Source organism: Pseudopodoces humilis, chromosome 24 (assembly GCF_049639895.1).
Source record: "Pseudopodoces humilis isolate 2021_Gansu_Grassland_sample_001 chromosome 24, ASM4963989v1, whole genome shotgun sequence".
NCBI classification, from domain to species: Eukaryota; Metazoa; Chordata; class Aves; order Passeriformes; family Paridae; genus Pseudopodoces; species Pseudopodoces humilis.
Window position 1 is genome coordinate 3,549,418 of NC_142223.1, and position 26,066 is coordinate 3,575,483.

A 26,066-nucleotide genomic window follows, 5' to 3' on the forward strand; every position below is an offset into this window, starting at 1 on the left:
CTTCTCCAGTGACAACAGCGCAGGGATGCAGGTTGAGGTCACCTCCAGGAGGTCTGATGGCTTCAGTGACACAGAATTAGGGACTCTGGGAAAAGGCAAGAGCAGCCCATGCCCATTGACTGATGGGCAGATGTGGAACTTTCAGCTTGCCCAGCTGTGGCTGCGTGCAGGCGGCACAAACAGGAGCCCTCAGTTCCTACGCAGCAGAGAAATGCAAAAAGCTTTTCCTCTGAAAGGAAGATAGCTCTTAATTATAGTGGACCTGGAACAAGGATTGCAATGTAGCACCAGCTGTGAGCTTGTAAGTCATACTTTGCCAGCTGAAGGATGAGAGAGCCAAAAGGGGATGATTTGGAGAAACCCCCAACATGAGCTGGCCCACAATTTGCTGATCATATGGAGTTTATATACAGAATTCTGCTGTGATGGATTCTGCCACTGAATTTGCTTTTACCACCAGATGCCTCTAAGGACATCTGCTAATCTGTTCAGAGAAATCTCAAAGCAAGACTGTAATGGGACACAAGGGGGGAGGAAATTGAAAGCTATGCCAAATTGAGGCTCATTCTTCCCACCAGGCATCCTGAAATGACTTACAGGTGCCTCGGACAACATTCCTGCAGAATTTTCATGTATTATAGCTATTCACTTTACATAAATGTACCCAAAAGTTGCATTCATACCAAAGCAACACACACACAACAACCCTTTTGATTGAGACACTCAGCTGAGATGCTCCCAACAGTTGAATTATCCCAGGTCTGCCATCCATGGAGGTATCACAGCTTCCCTGGGCTCCCTGACCTTGCTGCCACCTCTGAGACAAGGGGCCTCATCTCCAAAGCCTGCAGGGAGAAGGGAATCATCCTGTGGGAGGTCAGGAATGTGTATGAGGCCTTCCAGGCTCACATGCTTCAGTCTTGAGGACTATTGAATTAAGTCTGACAAGCCAATGGTGATGGTCCAGAGAAGGCAATCAGGAGGTCATGGACATTCCAGTGTGAAGGCAGGTGACAAAAAGATCAGAACTAAAGCAAAAATCCAAAGCCATGAAAGCTGAAGTCAGGCTGATTAATTAATTATTTACAGTCTCAACTCAGCTGGAGGTGTTGAGAAAATCTCAAATCCTTAGAGCATCTGCAGCATTTACCTTTAATGGATGTTCAGATGGGTTAATTTCAGTCTCTTAATTAGTTCACACACCAGCTATGTTAGAACAAGTTAATGCTGTTTCCACAAAGCTCTCAGAGCTCTATGGCCACTCCAAAAAGGTGTTTTTTTAATCCATAACCACCAGTGCAAGCACAGTCACAGAATGAGCAAACATCACCCCTGCAGCCAGCCAAGAAGCTCTCTCTGAGTTCAGAGGGCTCCTTCAGGAACAGGGCAGAAGCCACCTCTCAGTACCCAGACTTCAGTGCCCCACTCTGCTTACGGGGGTGACAAGGCTGGCAGCAGGAGCTGGTGCCTCTCCCTGATGCTGATGCTGCTGGAGACTTGCTGGAGCCTGGACTGACTTTGGGATGATGCAGCAGGGAAGGAAAAGGGAGTTGAGCGAATTATGGATGCAAGAAATGTAAACAAACTCCCTGACCATCCCAGCCAGGGTCTCTCTGCATTTCAGGAAAAACAGTTTGATGTATTTGTCTGGCTTGGACACCAGGACTGATGCCGCTCACCCTGCCAGCCATCTGCCACATTGCTTTTAGTTCTCCAGGCACACATGGCCAAGAGAACATGCTCCCACACCACTGGCTGCCACACCACTGACTGTCTGCTACCCTCCATTCTGATAAAAAAGCTTTAATACCTGACAGAGGTCAACAGCTTTAACACAGCCCAGGCTGAGTAGGACTTAAACAAACAGCACTTGTCAGTGAGTCAAGAGCTGGATGCTGCCACCAACCTCAGACCAGGAGGAAGCATTTTCCCCAAAGGCAGAACTAGTATCAGCTCCTCTCCCTTAATCCTGAGGGACATCAGTGGTCTGAAATGGGAACCTATCTGCAGGTACAGAGGGCTTGGACCCCACACACCTTGGCTGTAATCATCACTAACTTGTCTTAATTAAGAAATTCTAATGGAAAACAGCAACCAAGAAAACAAAATAATCAACAAAACCCCCACACAGCTTCTAAGTCCGGAGGAATAAAACACAACAAACCCCAACACAGAACAGGTAAAAGGGCGAGACTATCACTGTACCAGTGACACCATGCACAACGCTTTGATTAAGCCATTGACAAATCTGCTTTAGGGCAGAGAAATTTGGAAACATCAGGCAATCAAACTGTGAAGTCTGTGAAAGAATGTGATTAATGCAAAAATGTGATGAAACTAATGTGCTTGGCTCCAGAATTTCATGGCACACCCTATACTGGAACCAAATCTGATGGCTTCTTGGCGAGCGGTGCCCCTCTGTGTTCCCTGAACACGGTTATCCGTGTCCTCTTTGTTTTCTAGGTCTGATCAGAATCCAAAGCTTTTATTGTAGCTACATTTCTAAGGATGTGATTCCCAGGATATGTACCCATAAACAGAGACGTGTACATGCATATATACTCTGAATAATTGTGCAGAATTTCACTCTTCCCTCCTGAGACATAAAAGAGCCAAGTGTTATTAAATTTACGGCGAGTTCGTTGTAGTTTTCACATAATTTTCTTGATGCACTGCAGATTTTTTAACAGGCTGCTGTTTCATTTCCTGTTTAATGTTAAGGTACTTGTCCAGTCTCAGCTACACCAACATCCTGGATTTCTGTCTAAGTTTACCAGCCCCGGGGGCAAATGTGTCATTTTCTCTACCCTCCTCTGCCCTCCAGCTTTGTGTGGAAAAGGAATACATGGGTCTGCACAGTTCAGAATGCAACAAAGGACTGCAAACTCAGATTACCAACACTGCAGTCAGCACGAGGCTGATCCTTCACGGATGGCAGAGACACATCAGGATGCACTCCGTGGCTGAGACCTCCAATTACAGGAGGCTGGGCATGACACCAGCATCCAGGCAGGGCAGGGGGCAGGGACAGAAGCAGACCTGGTATTTGTTAACTCACATTTGGTATTGTGGCTTTTGCAGTTAATTTTCTCTTGGTTATAGACCCACTTTATGTCTAATTTTTCTTTCATTGCAAAAAGAGGTTTGTGTGCACATTGGAATGTGCTCTCCAGGGAAAACATACAATATAACTGTGATGCAAAGGAAAATATTATACACCCAGGCAGATGCAGAGAACTGCCTGTCTGAGGGCAAACTTCCCCACCACTCTGCACACCTAAGCAGCCTTCCCTTCAGGCTGCATAGCTCAAAACTGTAGGAAATGATGCTCAGCTCAAACCACTCAGTTCCATGGGGCCACCTGTAAGCTACAGCAACCCACTCTGTGACCTGACAATACCCACCCAAACATGGAGTGCCCTTGGGGGAATCCACCTGCCAGTACTGCACAAGCTCCTTGCAAGTGAGCAGGTGCCTAAAAACAGCCCTAGAACATGTGAGAACATAGGCACAATTCTTCCCCAGTGTGCAGAGAAGACCTGTTTGGGGACAGTCTGGGCAGCTCTCATACCATGCATCCCAGAAGTGTTTCATATTGGAAACAAAGTGTGTGCAGCTGCAAGCTGAGCTGGATGGACAAATGACTCCTTCACAGGATGTTTGCTGGCTGTGAGAGACACTGGACTCTAATATACAGCTAAGAGGCAAAACCAGATACTCACACATCGGTTTGAGCTGCCCGATGAGTTCCTCTTTTGTCCACTTTGCCCATTCCTTCTTGTCGGTGTTTATTGAGCACAGGATGGGGCCGCACGGTTTCCCGCAGTCCTCGATGGCCGGGACGTTCAGGTAGTGCACCAACACAATGTCTGGGTTCTGCAGGGACAGCAGAGCAAGAGTTATGTTGCTGCAGCCAGCACTCTGCATTTAACTTCCTAATTAAAACTGTGACAGCAAGCATCATGATCAGACCCCAGGTTGTACCACATTTCCCCGAGATAAGAGCTGCTCTTTAAAAGAGGTGGCAGAAGACGGCACCTGACAGTTTGCTCATGGCATCCCCCAGCCTGAGGCTCTCTGCTTGCAACTCCCCTGCTCCACTGGTATGCTCAGTGTGAACCTCTTTTCCAACCCTTACAACACCAAATACTTGCAATAGTCCAGTGAACACCACTGACAACCAACACCAGGTGATATGCTTTGGTTTAAGGGACCTTTTGTTTGTTTGAGACAATGCTTGCATCAGTTCTGGTCCACGTCAGTCTTTTTTGAATATATAGAAAAAGAACATCATATACATACATAAATCATATACATCCTGAGAACGTCAGGAACAGCCACACTCTCCATACAATGGCAGAAAGCAGGAGGGAAGAGCCAAGGAGGCTCACAAACAGTATGGCCCCAAACATGGGCTCTTTACAGACAAGCCTGTAATTCCTTCTCTTTTGAAGATGTTTGCAAACAGGAGAAGGTTGGGACTGGAAAAGCCCTTTGCAGGACAGCTGCAGGAGGACAGAGAGGTGCTGGCTCCTGCAGGCTGATCCCACAGCTGACCCCATAGCTGATCCCACAGCTGACCCCACAGCTGACCCCACAGCTGATCCCACAGCTGATCCCACAGCTGATCCCACAGCTGACCCCACAGCTGATCCCACAGCTGATCCCACAGCTGATCCCACAGCTGACCCCACAGCTGATCCCACAGCTGATCCCACAACTGATCCCACAGCTGATCCCACAGCTGATCCCACAGCTGACCCCACAGCTGACCCCACAGCTGATCCCACAGCTGATCCCACAGCTGATCCCACAACTGATCCCACAGCTGATCCCACAGCTGACCCCACAGCTGACCCCACAGCTGATCCCACAGCTGATCCCACAGCTGATCCCACAGCTGATCCCACAGCTGATCCCACAGCTGATCCCACTCCCCTCTCCCTTCCCGTGGGACCCTGCTCCGATGCAGTGTAGTGCCGTCCCACTGACACCTGGAGCAGGAGCTGAGCTTTGTGTTGCCACCCTGAGAGTAAATGAATCATCTTAACAACAGCAGCAGCAACAACTCCGCCAGTTCCCCAACAGCGTCCCAGGGAGATTGTTCAATAGATAATAACAAGATTGAGGAGATGATTTCTTTCCCTTAAGTCATTTACTCCTAAGTTCGCAAACTTTAATGACTGCTTTGGAATTATTTATAAAAATAAATAGGATAATGGTGTAATTAAAACTCTAATGTTTCATTAATGCCCTGTTCCGAGGGGGAGCGGGAACACAACCCATCATCCGCTTGCACAGGTTGTGCTGATGGGAGCACTTGCCTATGAAACCGGGGGAGCTGGAGCAGGACACAGACACCTTCACCAAGGAGGAACTCCTGATGGGCAAAGCCCAGCACTGAAGCCCAGCACTGGGAGCTGCACCTGGAGCAGCCCAGGGCAGGGGCAGGGTGGACTCAGCACTGCTGGGTGCGGGGTGACCATGACCCTCTCGAGCACCCTGCACACAGGGAGCATCCTGCACATCCCCAAGATCAGGGGGGCTGGTCATGTCTGCAGCTCCTCCAGGCTGGCTAAGAAGGTGCTGGCAGTGGGGAGGCCACTGGTGGCCATGAACAGCAACACGAAAAGCAGAGGAGCCCTGCAGAGCATCCCCTCACTAACCAGATACATCCCTCAGGAGGAGAAACTCTTTTAGGTTAGGATAATATACAAGCAGGAACTTGTGTTTTCCCCCCTCTATGGATAGAACTGCAAGCAGGGGATTGTCAGTGAAGATTCTGTGAGAAAGCAGTATCCAATTCTTGCAGCCTGTGCTAAGAGTTGTACTGCACAGGAAAGAAGCAAAGAAACCTTGTAAGGAACAGCTAATCATTTATTTCAGAGCAGTTTTGGGAAGTGCTAAAGCAAAGAAACCTGTTGGCTCTTCTGCTCCCAAGATTCTTCTGGAACAAACAACTGCACCTTTTGTGTTTAATTGTGAGGTGTTTTTGTCAAAACCTTCCTTTTCACAGGGCACATCTGCCCCAGACAGAGACTGCCAGAGGACACAAAACCATCACAACCTCTCATTCTACAAAGGGGAGCTCTGAAACATCACAGTTCTCGTGCATAATTCAAAGAGGTTCAGATAGTAAAAATAATTACCCATACACCCAAATAGTCCCCATCAGCTAATTTAACATAATTAGTGATCTAGATGATTAAGAAATAAAAGGTAATATGCTTCAGAGATTAAATGTAAATACACCTCTTGCTCCCAGGGAAGTTTCAAAGAAGGGAGCAAGGACACAGCACTGGGTGATGTGGCAGCTCTGCAGGTGCTTCTGCCTTCCTCTCAGGTAAGCTGAGCTTTTCAAAGCCTGACAGTGCTGATTTGTCACCAAGCAGGTCAGGATTATGCGGCTTCCTGGCTTCAGTGCAGCCACAAGCAAGTGGACCTCAGCAGTGGACTGGCACTGGAATTTGTACCTTTTATATATAAAAGCATATAAAATAAACACAAACCAAACAGTTTATGCCTACATCTATAAGTTGACTTCAGATTGACAAATCTCATGAATGCAAATCTACTTGGTGAACTGAAATGTTTTGACACAAATGAAGAGAATACATATGTTTTGGAAAACTCATAATTAGCAGTGACTCAACTCTTTGTGCTGACCTACCAGGAGAGCAAGAGAGATGTGAAAAAGACTGAAAGAAAAAATACAAATGTAACTTCCACATAGGAAAGGTGTCAGGACAGTGGACGTGCCAGGGCAGAAGCCCTTCACTGGGGTGGCAGGGGGAACAAGAGGAGCCCTGCACTGGGCTGCAGATGGCTCTGGAAACATTCCTGCTGGAAATCCTCCCTTAATTCCAGTGCCTGGAGCCTCAGCAGTTGCTCTGCTTCCCCCACACCCGAGCTGAAGGCACTGCCATCTGTCCCTGACCTGGACAAGGCTCCTTGGCTTCTCCTGCCTCAGTGTGGCAGAGGAACTTCCCCCACTGCTGCTGAGGGGGAAGCAGGAGATGCTGCAACAAGTGGTTAAACACAAAAAGCTGCTGGTTTTGATGAAGAAAAATGCAACTGCAACATCTGTCTGACTCTTGTTTGAAGCTTCATCAGCACAAAGTGGTCAATAAATCAGACTGGCGTGGCGTTACATTTCTTCCATGGTTTAACCATTAATCTAATGCCAGTTCTCATGAAAAATGAAGGAGAAAAACTATGTGATGGTGAAAGTGTACCCATTATCCAGAAAGTGATAATGGCAGGTAATGGTGCTGCACCCCTCCATCCCAGTGGCTGGAGTAGCCTGGCAGCCTCCTCTGCCACAACCACACACCATGGAAATTACCTGACTAAAAAAGGGATTGTTTGTTCCACCAATCCATGTGGGGATTTTTCACAGGAGCAGAAACACCGAACTGGAACAGTTCTGGCAGGTGTGAGAGCGTGGGCAGCCAGCGAAAGGCTGACCAACGCTGGGGTGAAGGAATGGTCAGTTCCTCCAGAGCTCCACAGTGGCACAGGGGAAACTCTCATTTCAGCAACCACCTTTTGCTTCTTCACTTTCCAGAGTCAGTCCCTTCTGAGGAGAAGTCTCTCTTCTCAGGGAGACTAATCACAAAAACCCTCTGCCTTACCAAAGCATGCTGGTTTGGTTATCTTCTTCTATTTCTTTTTCTTTTAAAAGTAAAATCAAAAGCCATTTCTGGCCAGCTTCCAGCTGCTCTTCAGTTGTTCAGCCAAGGCAATCAGCTCAAGGCAAAATCTCACTGGCAGGGGCTCCCAAATCACCGATGACCACAGCTGAAGATAATTTTCTTTGGAAAAATACCTCTGGGCTGAAAGTTTTGAATTTGTACTCCCTGCTGGAAGGATGATAGGAAGTAAATAATCCGCAGGGGTGATGAGTATCAGTGAATTTAATATCAGCCAAGGAATTACCCCCAAATGCAGCCACTTGCCCTGGTTGGCTCTGGACATCTGTGCCAGTTCTGTTGTGTCAAACCTGTGAAGCCCTACACATGGTGAAAGCAGCCTGTTCCAGCTCTAATGGCTGCACCACGAAGCACAAGGGTAGGAGTGGAGCATGACAGTGGGATGTCATGCTCCTGTGCCCCATCTCTCCCTCTTCACCCCCAAAATTATAACAGGCTTTTACTTTTCTGGCAGCTATTCATTCATGGGGTTTACTTTGAATTTCTAAAACAATGCAAAAGGCTGAAAAGGAAATCTCAGCTTTCTGGGAAGATAATTCACATCCACTGCTGTGGGGTGACAAGGTTAATATCTGACAGATTATCACCCCCCAAAACAGATAATATAAGAAGGTCCCATAAAAAGATAATACAAAGAGGTTTTTGTGGTTTTGAGGGGCTGCCATTACATGATGCTTCAGTACCCACAGGTAACTCAGGGACAGGTACTGGGAGTGCCTGTGTATCATCTGCATGTTATCTAAAAATCTAACCAGTGAATGAAACTATTCCCAGACACATGGATGATAGAATCTTCTACTATTTATAGCAGTGTCTTTCTGGATGGTTTCCTCTGAATTTTCCAAGGTTTGAGAGCAGAGTCTGAGATACCTGAAGAAAAAGGCACAAATACATAACACAGACACTGAAGTAATGGTTTTTTTTTTCAGAGACCAAATGCTAGCTTTGGGCAAGATTATTGGTTTGAATCCCAGCAATTTCTTTATCCTTGAACTAATTTCTAATTGAGGTCATGCTATGGAAGGCAACCTGGTGGCTGATGCCTTAGAATATATTAATCTTCCACACTAACTGTGAAAACAAAAAAAAATCCACTGCCTTTGAGCACACAACCTACTGCCTTAATTTATCTAGAGCTGGGCATGTTTAATTAGGGAGAACGAGACAATTACCAGAGACATAGCACAGCCCTGGCACCCGAGCTGAAGCACTGGAGCACAGGGAAGAGAGTGGGACCCCAGAGCCAGACACAAAAGCAGTTGTTGTGCTGCAGAGCAGGACTCCTTCTGCTGGAAAATCCTTTTTAGGAAGCACAGCACCTTGAATTAACCTTGTCCACTATGGCTCCAGCTGAGAAAAGGGCTCCTGGAACTTCTGGCCCTTCAATAGCTTCCTCAGGAAGAGATGTTTGGAGTCAGCTGGGCAGAGACATTGGTGCATATGTGATTTTAACTGCAGTTAAATCAGCACCTGGACACTCACTCACTCAGGAACTCGTGCAGTTGTCACTGTCCTTGCCTGGGTGCAGGAGCTTCGGGTCCCCTCTGAGGTGGTGGCCATCCCCACCATCCCCACATCCCAGCCATGGCTGGGGTCTCAAGATTTATACCCTATGGATACAATGCTTATCTCAAAAGGTCAGCCAGCCTACAACTCCAACACAGTCATTTTCCCAGTTTCCCAGTCCAAATTCTTTCGAGATTTTTGTTTAAGTTCAAGAATTTTTGAGACAGGAGACTGGCTACAGGATGATAGAGCTCCATGTACTGCAAATTTTGAAAGACTTGGAAAGCAAAGAATTATTTTGAGATTACGAGATTCCCTGCAATTGTTTTAAAGAGAATCAAGATTTCATCTGGCTGTATACTTTATAATGTGTTCCCCAGTTCCTCTTTAATACCTTGATAAGGACACAGCACACAGAGCAGGCAGCATTTAAACAGCGTGAGCAGCAAAGTAAGAGAGTCTTAATATAGAACAAATACCAAACACTCACTAATACCTCATCAAATGTGATACATTTGAAGATATTTTATATAGAAGGAGCTGCCTCTAAATGCTCCTGAGGATCATGTTTACTCAATGTGCACTTTGAAAGACACAGAGAAATAACATGCAGTAATTCCTGGCCTCCAAAGTTCCAAAAGAAATTGATTTCGGAGATGTTTTTTATCTTTCACAGCGATACCTCTAGTGCTAGTAAAAGGTCTAACAGAAGATGATGTTACACAACCAGAAACATGCAGCAAAATAAAACAAAAGGCACTTCTCTTTCTCACACAGGTATTATTCTTCCGGACAATTGAAATTTCTTTTCATCTGTGTCACCTCTCCCAGCTGGAAGCTTTAACTTACACAGGCAGCTGACAGGGACAAGATAATTCTGCCATGAGCTGGGACTGCATTTGTTTATCTAGGAACACGCTGGGAGCTTTGCTGCTGACACAGAGGTCCCAGGGATGGAGATGCAGCAGGGAAGTCTCCTATCCTGCTTATAGCCCCAGGGACCATGAAAGTGGATTCATGAGAAGGTCTGAGGACACCTGAGTCTGTGGCACCTGAGCACCTGTGGTGTTGGTACTGCCCAGCACGCAGGGCATCAACAGCAGCGCATCCCACAGCACACCCTGGCTCCCACCCACATCTGCAAAGGATTTTCTCCGAGAACCACGGTGGGCTCCAGGTTGCCACCCGCAGAGCAAAGCTCTTTTCCAAAGCTGTGGTTTTTACTGTCTGTCTGTATTCTTGAAAGACCAGCCCGAGACTTTCATAGCTTTGAGTCATCGGTCAGAGGAAGTGCCAGGGCAGCTGTCTGACTCAGTGGCCTTCCACAGCTATGCCACTGCTTGTATAAAAACACAACCACGATTAAAGCATGCAGAGAAAACTTAGAGAACGCAACCTGCCCTACTTCAGCTTGCTCAGAGATACTCCTTACCACCTCTGCTCAGGAAAAGTGTGAAACAGCAGCAACAGCTGCCTTTAACCCAGCTGCTGCATGCAGCACTGACTGCCTCTACAGGGAGACAGATTTGCCATGGAAATCACCGAGGCATCTCCTCCTCCTCCCTGTCACTTGCTCTCTGCAGTTTTACAATTCATTCTGCAAAAGCCTTGAGGATTTTCAAACAATAGCGCTGAGGGCAAAGCAAAGGTTTCTTTGGGTTTGAACTCCTCTGAGATACTGTTCCTGACAAATGAGGCTTATTATAGTGCACACATCTCTTGCTATACTGAGTATACTCTTCTACTCCAGCTCTCTACCTTTGAAGACTTACTTTGCACAATGACTCTGTTTTCCTGTGTAAAGCCTGTGCATTGCAACCATTTCCAGAATAGTGGAATTTCTTCTGCAAGAGAAGTGATGCAGAGGAGAACATCAAACCACATATTTCAGTGTCCTACATCTGAATTGTGCTTTTCATTTTCAAAACATCTCAAGAAATTAGCTAACTGTTACAGCCCAATTTGTACATCGGGACTAGTTGATTTAACAGCAAAACATGGCTCTTCATAGGGTAACACAAAGCAAAAGCTTGATTGCCAATAAAGCACCAGTGAGGAACCTCCCAGCCACCAAAACTGCAGATGTGGTGCAGAGTTCTGCCCTGCAGCTGCAGGAATACTTTGAAATCATGTTATGCTGCCCGTGCACACATGGGCAAAGTCCCAACAAATCACAGACACAAATGTAAATATTGAGGTACTGCATATGCTGTAACAGTGCTGCTCTCTTTGCAGGCTGCTGCTCTGTAAAGATTTGCTACTGCATTTGGACTATTTTTCCCCACAAGTGTGAGCCAGAGATCCCTCAGCTGACATTTGTGAGGACTCTTTATTTTTTTTTCATTCTGAAGTACAGAATCTCTTCTCCCTCTTTCTGTTTTTATTGCAACCTTTACATGGGAATTCTGTCATTGCATTTCAAACGAGCTCAGGCACTGCTCAGCTCAGAACACTTCCATCCCCATCACCGGCCAGAAATGCCAGCATTATAAATCATGCCCCAAGTGGCTTCTGCCCTTTCCCAGCTCACCCAAGCCAGAGATACAATAATAGTTGGTCTGAAATAAGAAGAAATTTTAATTTCAAAGCTCCACTGACATTCACCAAGTGCTTTCAAAGTTTCTATCAACAGAATGTGCTGCTTCCAATTCTAGTTGGAATGAAGATGGTGCAAGTTTTTCTCTCAAGCTGATGGCCTAGTTTGCCTCAATAACACTGTTATCTGTTAAATATTAATGCATTTCTGTGAATTAAGAGCAGTTCTACGGGCACCTGCAGATACATCACTTCTTACTTTTTTAATTGGTATTGTTGTAAGTGGACCAAGTAATAGAAAGCTGACATTTCCAAATACCAAACAAGAAAAGCCCAGGAGAATGTACTGAGAGCTCGTGATAAGCTTTCCCTACAGAGACATGTTGTCCTTCAGCACTGCTCCTAAAGCTTCACCAAGCTCCAAGCTACTTTTGTACATATAAAAATGATTTTAAATGATTTGGAAGAGGATTGCTCCTCACAGCCCGTGTACACTCCCCACAGCAGCGGCACGATGGACTAAGGATGTGTCCAAGAGCTGGCCCATGTGCACAAGGGAGCAGAGCAGCAGCTCAGCACTTCACAAGGTACCACAGACTCCCAGCCCCACACATCCCACCTTGCCCAGCAGGAAGGGAGCACTCTGCAGTGCTGGAAGGTGACAGCAGCTCCAGCAGCATCGCAGGGGATGTGAGCTGTGCTCACAGTGCTCACCAGCCCTGACCCTTCCCTACTCCTGCACAGACACGGTGCAGGGGCATGGGGCTCCAGGTGCCTGGAGAGGAGGCACGTGTCAACCTGATGCCTGCCTGAAGGAATAGCAGATAAATGCTATTTAATGTTCCAGCCTATACAGTATGTGGTAAGCCAACAAGCCCTTTTTATTTCTATTCTTTGCTCTTGCTCTGAGGGCTCTATCATTTATAGCTTCTTTAAATTTGTTACTTTTGATATCAGTGACTGGTAATACGATTCCCGGAGGAATAACATCAATAACCTTCAAAACACTTTCATAATGTTGCCTTTGATAGTCTTGCAACACGTTTGTTCCTATGGCAAAACCCTTATGACACTGCTATACAGCACACAGGTTATTCACTAAAGGTTTTGTTGTGCCTGGATAACCCTTCCAGACATGAGTAATGCCAGTGCCAGGGAATGCAAGGTTCTCCTTTTAGAGTCCAGTTTTACTTCTGCATTGCATGTGAGGGTTCACAAAGTGGAGGGTCCAAAGAAAAGGTGTGTAAAAGCTAAGACACATGGGGCTGTGCCCAGCGGAAGAGATGAGATACCCCAAACTGCCATATCAGGGTCCTGCCTCCCCCCATTCTCCCTGCAGCTGCTGGCTGTGACTCATTAGCCGTGGTGTCCTGAAGGGGATCCACAGCAGCCAGCTGGGAACTGAGGCAGCACTTTAAACAGGAAACATCAAATCCTAAAGCAAAAAAAGGAATATCAGACTTGAATTTCTTCTGAACTGCAAAAAGAAGATTACTAGACAACCTTCTTTCTTCCTCACTACCACTCAGAAGTCTCCTGCATACAATGGGATTAACAAACAGGGATTAGCATCTGGGCACTCCTGCTGTAGGCTGGGGCAGCCCAGCTCCCTGGGCCTCCTCCACATGCACTTCGAGACTCCCATGTGGATGCCTTGGAATCTTAAAAGGAAATGTGACCCCCAACAGTGCTGCTGTTCGGCTCAGAGGGGCTTCTCTGACGTGCTGATAAGAGTGGAATTATCTCCTTATCAGACCTTTTTGAAGACTCTGACTCCTTTCTGGCCTTGTAGGCATTCAGGTTTCTCTTGGGGAGATCTGACAAATGGATTTTGTTTCTCTGTTTCATTCATGTCAGAGCAATCACAGAAGCACTCACAGGGTGGACAGTTCTGGTCAGTGCCAGCACAACTCTGAACTCAAGAGAGGGGCACACATTCCTTCCTGGCTCCTTTTTGCCCCAAATCAGGTCTCTCTTTCACACACTAAGAGCAAAGAATGGTAAATTGGACAGTGAGCCCATCCTGTCTCAAACTGCCAAGTCAGAGCAAGGGACCTGGCTGCTAAGGGAGATGTTATCAGGGATGAGCAGAAGCTGCTACAGCAAAGCAAACTGCCCTTCAGCCTGAGCCATCAGTCTCAAACTCGCTGCACAAGGAGCAGCCTGGCAATCTCCCAGCACACGACAGTGCCCCGATAACCTCCAAAGCTGTGTTATTTAAGCAGAGAAAGGTGAGCTTTGTTTAGCCCTTGGGCTCAGGCTGAGCCGATGACAGATGCTGACACTTCGTCCAATTAGATTTTTAAGCAGTGAGAGCAAATTTATCAGGTGAGTATTTGGAGGTGTGGCACATGAGAGTTATCGATAGCTTTGGTAGAAGAAGAGTGAAGTTTTGGCAATGCCTTCTGGAGAATACAAAAATAGCAATGCAGTTGCCATAATACGCAGAAATTCCCTTCCCTTTTTTTTTAAATCTATTTGCCAAATGTGACTATGAAGCTGAGATATTTTATACACTAAGTGTTGCTGCCTGTGATGTACATTCACATCAGCAAGAGAAAAGAACAGACAACACCTGTGACACTGTACACCTTACAAAATACAAAAAGGCAGGAAAGCTTCTGAATTTCAGTAACAGATGCAGACTATTACACACAGCCAGTCATTGCTCATTTCACCCATCAAGTACTTGACCCAGCTACATACACTGGTATCTTCTGAGACATCCCAAAAAAGCAGCAGTAGTTGGAACATCCAGTGCCAGACACGGGAATATTAAAGTTTAACACGGGCACTTTTAAGTTGGTAAATGCTCAGCAAAGTAAGCACAGATCAAAGGGGTTTTTGAGCTTAGGCATCAATGCATGTGAAGAAGCATCTAAGGGAGAGGTAACGCTGAGGAACAAACAGCTTATGACAAGAGTCCTTGAAACCCCAGAAACAGCAATACTCTGCATTATCCAGGCTCAAGAGTTCTTTGTGCATTTTCTAATTTACTTTTTCCTTTTTTTTTCCATGTCTGCACAGAACATGGAAGAGGAATGGAGACCCTTATCTTCCTGTCCTTCATATAAAGAATAGACCAGGTTTTGTTCTTCAGCTTGGACCTCTCAGATCTGAACTTCATCAGACAGCATGAGAACTGATCTGAGGGTCTGTTGTTAGCTGTGCCACACAGGACTGCTGGTAGGGCTGTTTTTGAGCAGAATATTGAGAGGCTTACATGCCCACCCACATTTTAGCCTTTGTACATATCCCACACAAGTTTTCTGCCTTTCATTCCACCAGCACAGATTGCCTGAGTCAGAGACCCTGCCCAGATGCCTCCTATTTGTTGCTAGAGACGAGTGACTTCACTCATGCAGCCACAGATCGTTTCTCTCTAATACTGCTGGAATGGAGAGCTGGTGCTCACTCAGCAGCAGCATGATTTGAGGTGACTACAGATGTGCCTTTGCAAACCACTCAACGATGAAGATTTTCATCTTGGCACAGACACAGGAGCTGCAGCTGCCTTCTCCCCTTCATCAGGAACATTTCTATTGCCATCAGAGGCATTTCCGTCACCTGCCACAGCTGCAGAGAGCGAGGAAACGTCAGCTACAGCAGGAATTCAAGTCACCAGGATTCCCCACATTACTCCTCCCTGCACTCAGGAGGACACACAGCAGAAGTGCAGGTGCCCTGTGCAGGGCTGGACACTCCCCCTGTGTCTGCCAGGTCCAGCAGTGTCCACCACCCCTGTGAAGTGGTTACAGCACCACCATCCTTCCCCCACTACGCGTTCACAGCGAGAGATGGAGCAGAGAACAGCCAAGGGGATTCTGTTTCATTACACATGCAACAGCTGATGATGCTATTCCCAAACCCTGGGACTGGAACAAGGCTGCTGCCCATCCCAGGGCGCTGGAGATGCTGTGATGTGAAAGCACAAGGGAGACCATGTCCTGCTGGGCCCCCCTGAGGAACAGGTACCTCACATGGTATGTGCTGTCTGCCTGCCACACCAGGGAGCACTAGAGAACCTGTAAAGGAATGTGTAATGAGATGACAGGCAACAAATCCAGCGTGGGTGAACACAAGGGATTCCCTGCAGAGCCTCCTTTTGATTCTGTGCTAGGAGAGCACTCTCTGAGGAACATAGCATTCCCCCTCTTTAGGCAGAAACACCCGTGCCAGAAGAGATCCTCCATCATCACTATGTGGAATGCTCTCTTCTCCAGGTTTCCTGATGCTTTGGTGTTATGTCAGAAACATTTCAGCTGGCTCAGTACTGCAAGGACCTGGAAAACAAAAATCTTTCATCCCAACTTACACACACAATTTGGAAATTACTGGAGCAACCATCACACCTAAGGAGATTAGAGCCTGTTTGCTGAAAACCAAAGCCCATCCCTGCCACACCAGAAGCTGCAACAGGACAATAAAGTGCCCATTTACTGCAGTTTAGTTGATGAGGGCATGGTAACAACAGCAGAGGCCAGAGCTTGAAGGCACGTTCCCAGCAATAGAGCAAACTCCCCACAATGTTCAGTGTCCTCAAGTCATTCTGTTTTATAGATAGAGACACAAGGAAAAAATGAAATCTAAAAAGCATTGTCAACTTGAATGATTTTTCAGGTTCTTGTCACTAAACAACCATCATCCCTCAGAGCATACGAAAAGCAATAAACCCAATAGAGCTAATAAAGGAAAACTGTGTGGAGCTTGACAGATCTGGCTGTCCCTGGCATGTGACAGCCAATTTTCCAAGCAGGCAAATTGAAGCTGCAGCAAACTTGTCCACAGGATAAGTGAGACCCTGACAAAAACAGCACCGACTCCTGTTTTTTAACACACTTAAGTTCTGCTAAAAAAAAGACCTATTTAGAAAGAACATTCAAAAGGTTCCACAAAATCCATTTGTGGCCAATATAAAAACTGCCCAGTAATTGCTGTTTATCATCTCACCTCTGCTGCGCATCAGCATGAACCCAGTGGTCTGTAACACACATAAAGGGATGCACCTCACCTTGTTGACCCTGGTTGTCCAGTCTGGCTGTGCCAGCCCATGCCACCCCCATTACCTGTGATTCTCTGAATGCTGAAAACATATCAGAAACTGTAGATTCCTCTAAAAGCTGAAATTCCTCAGGCTGTGTGGCAAGTCTGCACAGAAAGGTTTGCAGGGAGAGTCTGTGACCAAACCAAGACTTAATTTACCCAAGAGGAACCCTTAACATTTCCTCTGTGTACTCACTGAATGCATATGATTTTGAAGCCACTTATTTACCAATAAATTACAATGGTCTGGAATCATTAGCAACAAAGTAAATAGTTTTATTTGATCTGAACTTTTTTGCAATGAGGGAACTTCATTCCTGTATAATTGAACTTTCTGAAAGACTGAAACAGCAAATGAAAGCTCTCTTGAAGCTTTGTGTCTGTAAAATGCTCCCTATTCTGAAAGGCTGAAATTATAGAAAAAAAGAAATCATCAGCACTTCCATTTCTGCAATGAACCTTGAACCTGCCTCATGAACTTTATAAGGGGTCAAGGAGTTTTCAATGTGCAGGGACACACCACAAGCACACAGACAGCTCATGTGGGAGCTCTGGCTACACTGTCCAAAAACAGTATTACAGAATCACAGAATAGTCAAGGACTTTATTATTTAATTTTTTTTTTAGGGATCAGAGAAGATGAGGACTATGCAGATTAAAACAATTGCAGTTCTTTTGGTATAACTTCAGGCAAATGCAAAGGGACAGAGGTCCTGTTAAAAAACTCAGGCCCCATCTGAGTCATGGCAGCCTCTGCAAACAGAAGCAAAGCTGCAATCTGAAACAAACACGGTGCACTGCCATCAGGTATAAATACATTTCTATTCAAATTGGTTAGGGGTGTTCAGAGGAAATATTCAATTTATAAGTAGAGTCTAAACGGCATCTTTCAAAATCAGAATTTTCAGCACAGATTAGCTCTTCATCCCCATTGCTGCTGAGAGGGCTAATCACCACCCTGAATCAGTGCTTCGGCTGAACCTGACACTGGAAATAACATATAATTATACTGATTAATTCTGCTGAAAACATACATTGTTTTGCTATAGAATATAAACATAATAAGGTGAAAGTGTGTTACAAATAGAAAAAGCTGCGCTGTTCAGGAAAACCCGCTCAGGTGCTACAGGCGTTGGAGTGACTGCATTTATTAAAAGAGCAGCACTGATTCCCACAGCTGCCTCCTGACTTCTGAGGGGGGAAAAAAAAGCAGAAGAAAACTGGTGGATATATGACCCAGGAGGATAGCTGCAGCCTATGAAAGGCATCCAATTATTTATATATACATCAGAATAAAATGAAATGGAACAATAAAAAAGGACTGCTTCAAACAGCAGCAGTCCTGCACAGCATCTGCACATTGAAGGGCCTGATGTGGCCAAAGGACCCTGGGTTCAAACAGGGGGCTGATACAGAGGGAGCTCAAGGGAGAGGCAGGAAGGGAACAGAAGGAACTCAGTCCATCTCCTGGGAGTGAGGTATTAACAGCCAACAGAAAAAATACAAAAGGGCCCACAACGGAAGGAAAAAAAACCACTAAAATTAGGAATTCCTCCTTGCACAGAATTACAGTAACAAAGCCTGGTAATTTTGCAGAAGACACCAGCATTAACACAGAGCACTTAAAACCAAGAGACATGCCTTTCTCCTTAGCTGCATCTTGCTGTGCAATGATCTGAGAAGCCACTGAAAGAAAATTGCTTGAGTTTCCATTTTAGAGCTGCACTTAACCAAATACTATCTGTCTTCAGACATACTGGCAAGGAAAAGTAGCAAATTACTTGTTTTTCCTGTAGCACCTAAAATCCAAGTAGCCACGGTGTCCCTTGTCACCCACAACCTCCAATGCCACCACACCGCTGTGACCGCTCTCCCCGTGCGCTGCTCGCTCCGATTCTTTGGGTGTTATTTTTATTTATTCACAAACACAAACCTCCACCTACAGCAAAGCACCCACATCCCACAGGACAGCAGAATGGACTCAGCATTTTCCAGGACCCTTTTGCAGCGTGGCAGGTTGTGCTCTCACAAGCCAGCCTTGCCCTGGGATGGGGCAGCCCCAGTACCTGGTTCCTGCACAACATCTCCTGGAGAGGAGGACCCGGGCTTTGCCTGATGATAAACGGAAGGGAAAGGCAAACACAAAGCTGCAGCTGAGTAAGGAACATTAAGTCTGACACGGGGAAGCTGTGATGCATTACTCAGCCTGATAAGTTTAATGTATAATTTAGAAAGATATCACCAAAATGGAAAAGAGAAGCCGTTAAGCAGCTCTGAAGGGTATTCGGCTCAGACATCACACGCAGTTAGTGTTCACAGGAAGCTGCCTGCCCCATGGCACAGAACCACCCCTTGCCCAATAACTTGATTTAGATGTGTCTCAGCCCTGAAGCACTTCAGAAAGAACTCCTTCCTTTCCATAAGCCAGATTTAGGCTTTTCACTGAGTATTAGGTATTGCCTCCCTGCTTGATAAGCAAAAGTCATCAGATGGGAAAGCCCTTCTCCAACTGCTGCTCAGAGTAATAGGCTCAACCAGGCAGTTTGAACCCTTTGACAACTTGAAAGTCAGTAATAATCCCAAATTACATTAAAAAGACCCTAGAGAATGCATCAGCAGAAATAAATTTTAAAACAAACAAACCAAAACCCACTGCTCGCATAACACATCAGCTGTTACGATTTTTGTTTAAAAGAATAGAAATGACAGCTACTTTGACACAGTCCTCTGAAGAAATACTTATCTTGGGGGGGAAAAAAGATTTTTACCGGGGGCTTAGGGAATCTTCTGCCCTTTTGGCTTCACCAGGACATGCAGAGGAGGAATGCTGCAGCTGCTTGTTGAGGAGAGCTGTAGGCTGCTGAATGACAGCTCAGCACCTGCCTGACAGGGGAAGCATTGACAAGGAAAGGTTTAAAGGTTTATTTGCCAGCTGAACTTGCCCAAAGTGTCCCCTGGAGCCCACATTTCAGAATTAATGACTTCTGATACCGCTCATGCGATCACCAGAGGGCTCGTGGAAAATATTTTGATGATGAGGGATGCCATTTGTTAACAGGATGAATATGAAGAGCAGAGGGAGGACACCCCAGGACACCCCAGCACAGAGCAGGCCCCTGCCACCCTGCCAATGAGGATGGGACAGTGCAGGGGTCCCACCCCACACGGGCCCAGCACTACTGTCTGCTCAGCACCACTGGAAGGATTCCAGCATTGCTGATGAATCTTTAGCTGCTGACTTGAATTATCTTTGCACGGCTCGCTGCAGGGAGCTCACTCAGGTCTCCACGGATGCCCTGGCCTCGCACGGAAAAGCATCACCCTAATTGGAGAGGACTGGCAGGCTGTGCTGGGAGCACAGTGCCTGCCCTTCAGCACAAATCCACACTGTCCCACCAGGGATGCTCCTCCAAACATCCACGTCACGGCTGCCATGGGCCCTGACAGGTGAATTTCAAACAAAGCAGAAATGATGGGTGGCAGCAGGTTAGACCTGAGACAGGAAGGAAACTCATCCACAGAGCCAAAACAGCATTGTGGCATGGGAGGGAAGAAGGTCACATAGCAGGACACAGACAAAAAGCTGTGAAGGGCCCCAGAAGTGCAGGCAGATGCAGAAAGGTCCAAGTTTTGATGTCCCTTCTGGCAGTCCCCCTAACATGGTTGCTAGTTATTCCTCTGGATTCTCTCATCATCCACACATTTTCATTCCATTTCTGAGTTTACCACACTTGAGAAGGGAATGACATCTTGCAGCAGTGTCACTGTATTTCCTTTCCTTAAATCAGATTTAACTCGTGTTGCTCTTTAGCAAAATTCATTGTCCTCTTATTCAGTACTACCAGATAAAAGGACAGAACTGTCTTATCTACAATTTCGGGAACAATTCCTCATCTGACACAGTATTTGTACAACATTGCCATTTGTCTTTTCCTAGGCTGTTAATATCGACCTTTTCTATTTCCTTTAAACAGGACCTAACAGAAGTGATCTCCCCCCATCCAGCCCCTGTTGAACGGGACCATCCAGCACCACCTGCAGCACCTCAGACAGGGCTGTGACACAGGATTAAGATGCATTTTGCTTTATCCAAGCTCTCTGTTCTTTATTTTTACATCAAATTTCTGTTCTTGACCTCAGTTTCATATTAAGAGAAACACTGACAACCCATGACTCCCTCTAATGATATCCTAACCACTCCCAAGTACCTGCAGGACTCAGAAATAGCTTTCCTATTTTGTCCCTGTTTCCCAGCTCCATTAAAAATATACATTATAAAAAGTTTTGATTATTGCTGGCTCATTATCCAGAGCACCCTGTGCTCCAGCACCAGTCTGACCAATCCCAGGGACAGTCCCAACCCAGTGGCACAGCTTTTCTGGCTCCCCACTCCTGACAAAGGGGAAGATGCTTTTCAGGACACACCATCACTGCAACTGCTCCAGGAAGCGCTTTATCACATATATATTTTAAACTCTTGACAACACTCACACAGAGATAAGGGAACAGGAACTTGGGCTACAGTTTTATAACATTTTTCCCTATTTCTAGTGCTTTATCTCCAGAAAATATCAGTGTGTCTCCCAAATCCTTACAAATCAGTGCAGCTGGCAGTTATCAGCCTCTCTGACCTCAGCCAGTACTGCCTGCAATGATTCACTCAGAATAATCAGCTCAAAAAGAGAGCCCTTGTTCCAAAAGCCTCTGCCTCCAGCACTCCACCTCACCTTTGCAGTGAGGCCAGAATTTCTTGGGATGATGTGCTGCTGTTTACTCAAAGCAACAAGTGTACCTGCACCTGCCACACAACAACCTTTGATGTGCTTTGAGGGTGATCCCGAATTTTCATCCTTTGAGGTTGCAGTGTGCCTGAGAATGAATGTGTGATGAATGTCACACTGCTGCACCAGCCACGGGCCACCAAGCACCTGGAAGGAAGGTGCTGGTGGCTGCTCCAAGAAGCTGTCACAGACCAAGGTCCAGGCGGATCATGCAGCGCACGGCAAAGGGGCCTGGGACAGAGAGATACCAAGCACATGGGCAATCCCAGCCAAATCGTTTAAAAGCACACAGTTGGATCCTGTGATCCTGTATACAGCAGGGAGCAACTGGCCCCTGGCCACCCAGACATCCTGCAGCCGAGCAGGAGCAGCACCTGGTGATGTGGTATAATCCCTGGCACACTGTGAATGCCTATGCTCCCTCTGGATATGGAGGAACTAATCCTTGGGAGCCCTTGGAGCAGCAAGGAGCTGGTTTACTCTGCATGGAACAGGACCAGCAGTGCTCATAATCCAGAGCAATATGAGGCTGCACTTTGGTGGGTTTTTTTTAACAAGCACAGACTGTGCCCACAGAATCTGACATAATTTGAGTTCAGAGATGCAATAAAAAATAGCACTCCCTTCCCAGAGCTTTTAGACTCAAAAATCTCATCAAAAAGAAATGCAGGTCTATAAATTATGCAGCCCTACCCTGCCTATCACATTCAGCTGATGTGTAGTCTCTTCACTTTCTCAGTGGGTTTGAATTACGAGAGTTGGTAAAAATGCTGAGGGCTCCTGCCTCAGGCTGTGGGAGGGCAGCCCTGTGCTGAGCTGCTGCCTGAGCTGCTGAATAATCTCACAGCCAAAGACAACAAGGGCTTTTGCTGCAAATGCTCCTGAACATGAGGTTATCTGGTTCAGAGGGGCAAACACACCTGGGCAGGAATATCCCAGCCAAAGCATCCTCCTCACACTGGACAGCAGCTTTCCCTGAAGGACACTGACCCAGGAGCACAGCAGGAACACCTGTGCCAGTGCTGGGCATGGCCTGTGCTACCTGTGCTCACACACAAGCAGAACAGTGCAGCACTTTTCACTGTAGTCAGATCTTGGCACAGCATGTGATAAAAGACTTTCAGCATTGCCAGTGTGCTGAATTTAGCAGAGAAGGGAGCTGGGGAGATGGGATTCCTACAGACAAAAATAGAAAGTTTTAAAGCTGCAGCAAAGAGAAAGACTGCTGGAACATGGAGTCCTCTAGCAGCATCCAGCCAAGCAGCAAGAACCAAAAGAAAACCTATAAATAATATAGAGCAGATCTGCTCTGATCCACTAACCTACTTCAGGACAGGTTTCCAGTGAAGAATAAAAAGAATTTAAGCTTGATTGTGGTGATTTAGAACGTGTACAGTGTTGATGTATATTCCTTGCCCTGGTTTCTCAGCTGGAATTAAACCAAATAACTGACTCCATGCATAGGGAAAGCAGTCTGTGTTCTCTGGTTCTGTTTTTGGAGAGGAGAGGGAAGGGAGTGCCTTGCACTGCCAGCTCCTAGTGCTGTGTGGCTGTGGAGCTGTGCCCTTGGGGCAGGCAAGATCCCAGATGCTGTAACGAAAGCACAGCAGGATTAGAGCACCCTCATGGGAAAGGAAAGCAAACACATGGATGTCACCATTCATCAGCTTCTCAGAGCTGTCCTGGGACACACAGCATGTGTAATACTTGTGTACTGACAGGACACAACATCACAGAACACGGGTGGTTAATTGCCACTACAGAATAACTGTTTATGGTTACTTGATGGTGGGTGAATGAAAGCAGTAAAAATGAGCCCAGCTTCCTACAGGGTGCATGGCAAGACTGTCAGCAAACCCAGGGAACAGTCCTAACTTTACTTAAATAATGGTGAGTAATGCCCTTTATGTCTAGACTGAATACAGTAAAAGGGTGACATGTAACTTTGCAGGTGTTGCTGGATGCCTCAAGCCAAGATATTCATGGCATGGGACCCTTCAGTGTTGTGTTAGAACCTCCTGCCCTGAGACACCTGAATGAGGTGTCAGACACCATTTCATCACTGGCTACAGAGTTCTTCAAAGAACACTTCCACACTGCCAGCACCGCTGGCCCAGGGCTTCTGAGCCTCTCTCTCTCCTTTTTCCATTCATCAGCACCATCTTCATTTCAAGCAGACTCTGCCGAGGCAGACAGAGCCATAAATAGCCTCCTGCCTCATCATCTCTGCTCTCTGGGAGAGCTGTGGCTGGCACAGGCCATGGCCAGCCCTGCTCCTCTGGGGGCAGCATGTGCCGTGCTTTGCCCAAGTGGCTTTCAGCAACGTGTTCTAGTGTGAGGAGCATCCATCCAGAGCAGGGCTGGGGCCTGCAAGCACACCTACTCCAACAGGAAACCTCAGCATGACTGAACTTACCCCAACTTTAAAGATTATTAATTACTGTTACTTTCCTGAAAACGCTTTGAAAAATAATTGTGAACATGATTTGGGCTTAATGAGCAAATGTGTTTGTGCTTTAGACATAGGCACGGCCTAGACAGGTGAATTGATAGCCTGTAATCTGCTAATTTATTATCCCAGACTCTACTGATGCTCTTAGTGTCCTACTCTTCCTATTTCCCATTTATTTCCACTTCCTTCTGACCCAAAGGAGATCATCCAGTTTTGCAGGTTTATGTTCCCATTTTGCCAGCCCTTGAACAGAGTGGAAGCAGACGCTGCTATCTGGGTGAGGTGTGAGCGCCACCAGGGCAGCTCTCACAGTGCCAGTGCCTGTTGGCTCATGAGGGGTAAACACCTCCTCTCAGAACCTTTGGTGGTTCTGCAGTGAACCAACCCTGAGCCCTTCCCTCCTCTGAGCAGCCAAGAGACAGCCAGCAGGCAAAGGATCAGGACTTGCTGTACCACAGACCACCCCTCCTGCCCCTAAAACTCAAACCTACTCTGCAAATCAAGGCTTGGAGCACCTGGCAAGCAGTGCCTTGGGAAGTCACACACTGCTGCCACTGAGCTCTCATACACTTCTGTACAAGTAAGCCTGCTGTGTTTTGCCTACATGACATGCAAATTCACACATTTGCGTGGGTAGGTAATTTCCATAAAAGATTTCCAGTGATCACGCACAAAGTCTGGCACTTCAGAACAGGTTCTTGCCCTGTGTCAGCACCTGAATTTTTTTTTGTTTGGTTTTTGGGGTTTTTTTGGAGCACCCCAGTATGGCACCCACAGCCCACCCCAAGAACGACACAACCCAAACAGCTCCAGCACACCTCAGAGCCAAGCAGCACTTCATGGAAAACAAAAAAAGCCAAATTTTATCTCTGTGCTCCTGGATTTTTGTGATTAGAGAAGCCCATGCTAAGCACTTCTAAAAGCTCTTTTGGCCCCAGGTAATTCCTGGCATAATGTCCTTCCCAGTAAATTGGTTTTGGGGGCGGGGGACTTGGTGCAGACTAATTCCCTGTGTTTTGCTGCCAGGTCTGTGACAAAGAACTGCTCCATTGTTCCAAAACAAGGCAATCTCTTGCTCTCAATCAAACACAAAATCACAAAAATACATTCCCCCCTTAATTCAGTTGAAACCCTGAGCTGTTCCCCAGGTAATTAATAATGTTTGCAAATGTGCCTCCTTTGAAGGAATATTATCATAGTTTAGGTGACAAGCTCAGACTTGGATTCCTCTTTATAATTCCTAACATCTACTCAGGCAGCATTAATTGGATTCAAAGCAATTACAAAGGAGTCGGGTTGGCCACTTTATATCAAATTCTTGAAGAAATTTTGCTTTGGGCTGCTCTGAGCTGCGGTGCTGTTTCCCAGCATCTCCCCCTCCAGTGCCTGGTGGCACCAGCACAGGGCACTGGGCAGGTCGAGTCTGGGCTTAGCAGAGCAGGGCAGCTGAATTTATTGACTGCAGAGCAGTGCCTGTAGTGTGGGGTTTATTATTACATAAGGAAGGACCATGAGATGGTTACCTGAGGCAATGGTGGGTCATCCCACCTTGGAGGGGCTCTGGCACAGAGGGGCTGCAGTGGCACTGTGCCACGTTAGAGAGAAATACCTTGGCCTGGAAGGCCCCAAAGGCTCTGTGGAAACCCCAGGAACAGATGTGTCTCCAGAAGGAAAAACACCTAAAAGGGATGTCTGTGTCTGTGCAGTGCTGACCCATCTCCCTGGGCTCAAAGGAGGAAGTTTCTTGGCTGTTTTATCCTGCAAAGACCCACACATGCCAACAAGCAAAATAAACTGAACCCTAGGGCCTGATGGAGGCATGCCGAGGAAGTGTCTTGAGCAAAAACTGCTGAGAAATGCTTAACACTGGAAAAAACATCAGTGTGATTCACTTATTTCATAATCATTTAAGATATCCAATAAATAATTCAACAGAATTTGAGGATCCTGGCTGGAACCAGGACCAAGCAGCCAAGCCTGGTCTCATAAACTCTGCTATAGAATCTCTGGCTGGTTGAACATGTGTGGTTTGGTTTT

The 26,066-nt window shown here is 46.5% G+C and overlaps 1 protein-coding gene across 6 annotated transcripts in view; it reads right to left on the reverse strand.

Annotated features, from left to right (window-relative positions):
- Positions 1-26,066, reverse strand: part of CAMTA1 (calmodulin binding transcription activator 1) — a 236,006-nt gene that overhangs the window by 51,961 nt on the left and 157,979 nt on the right. For all 6 annotated transcript variants that reach the window (XM_088066393.1, XM_005528324.3, XM_088066392.1 and 3 more), the window contains one exon: positions 3,723-3,876. In XM_088066393.1, the coding sequence (XP_087922519.1) occupies positions 3,723-3,876 (154 nt within the window). The remainder of the gene's footprint in view (positions 1-3,722; positions 3,877-26,066) is intronic.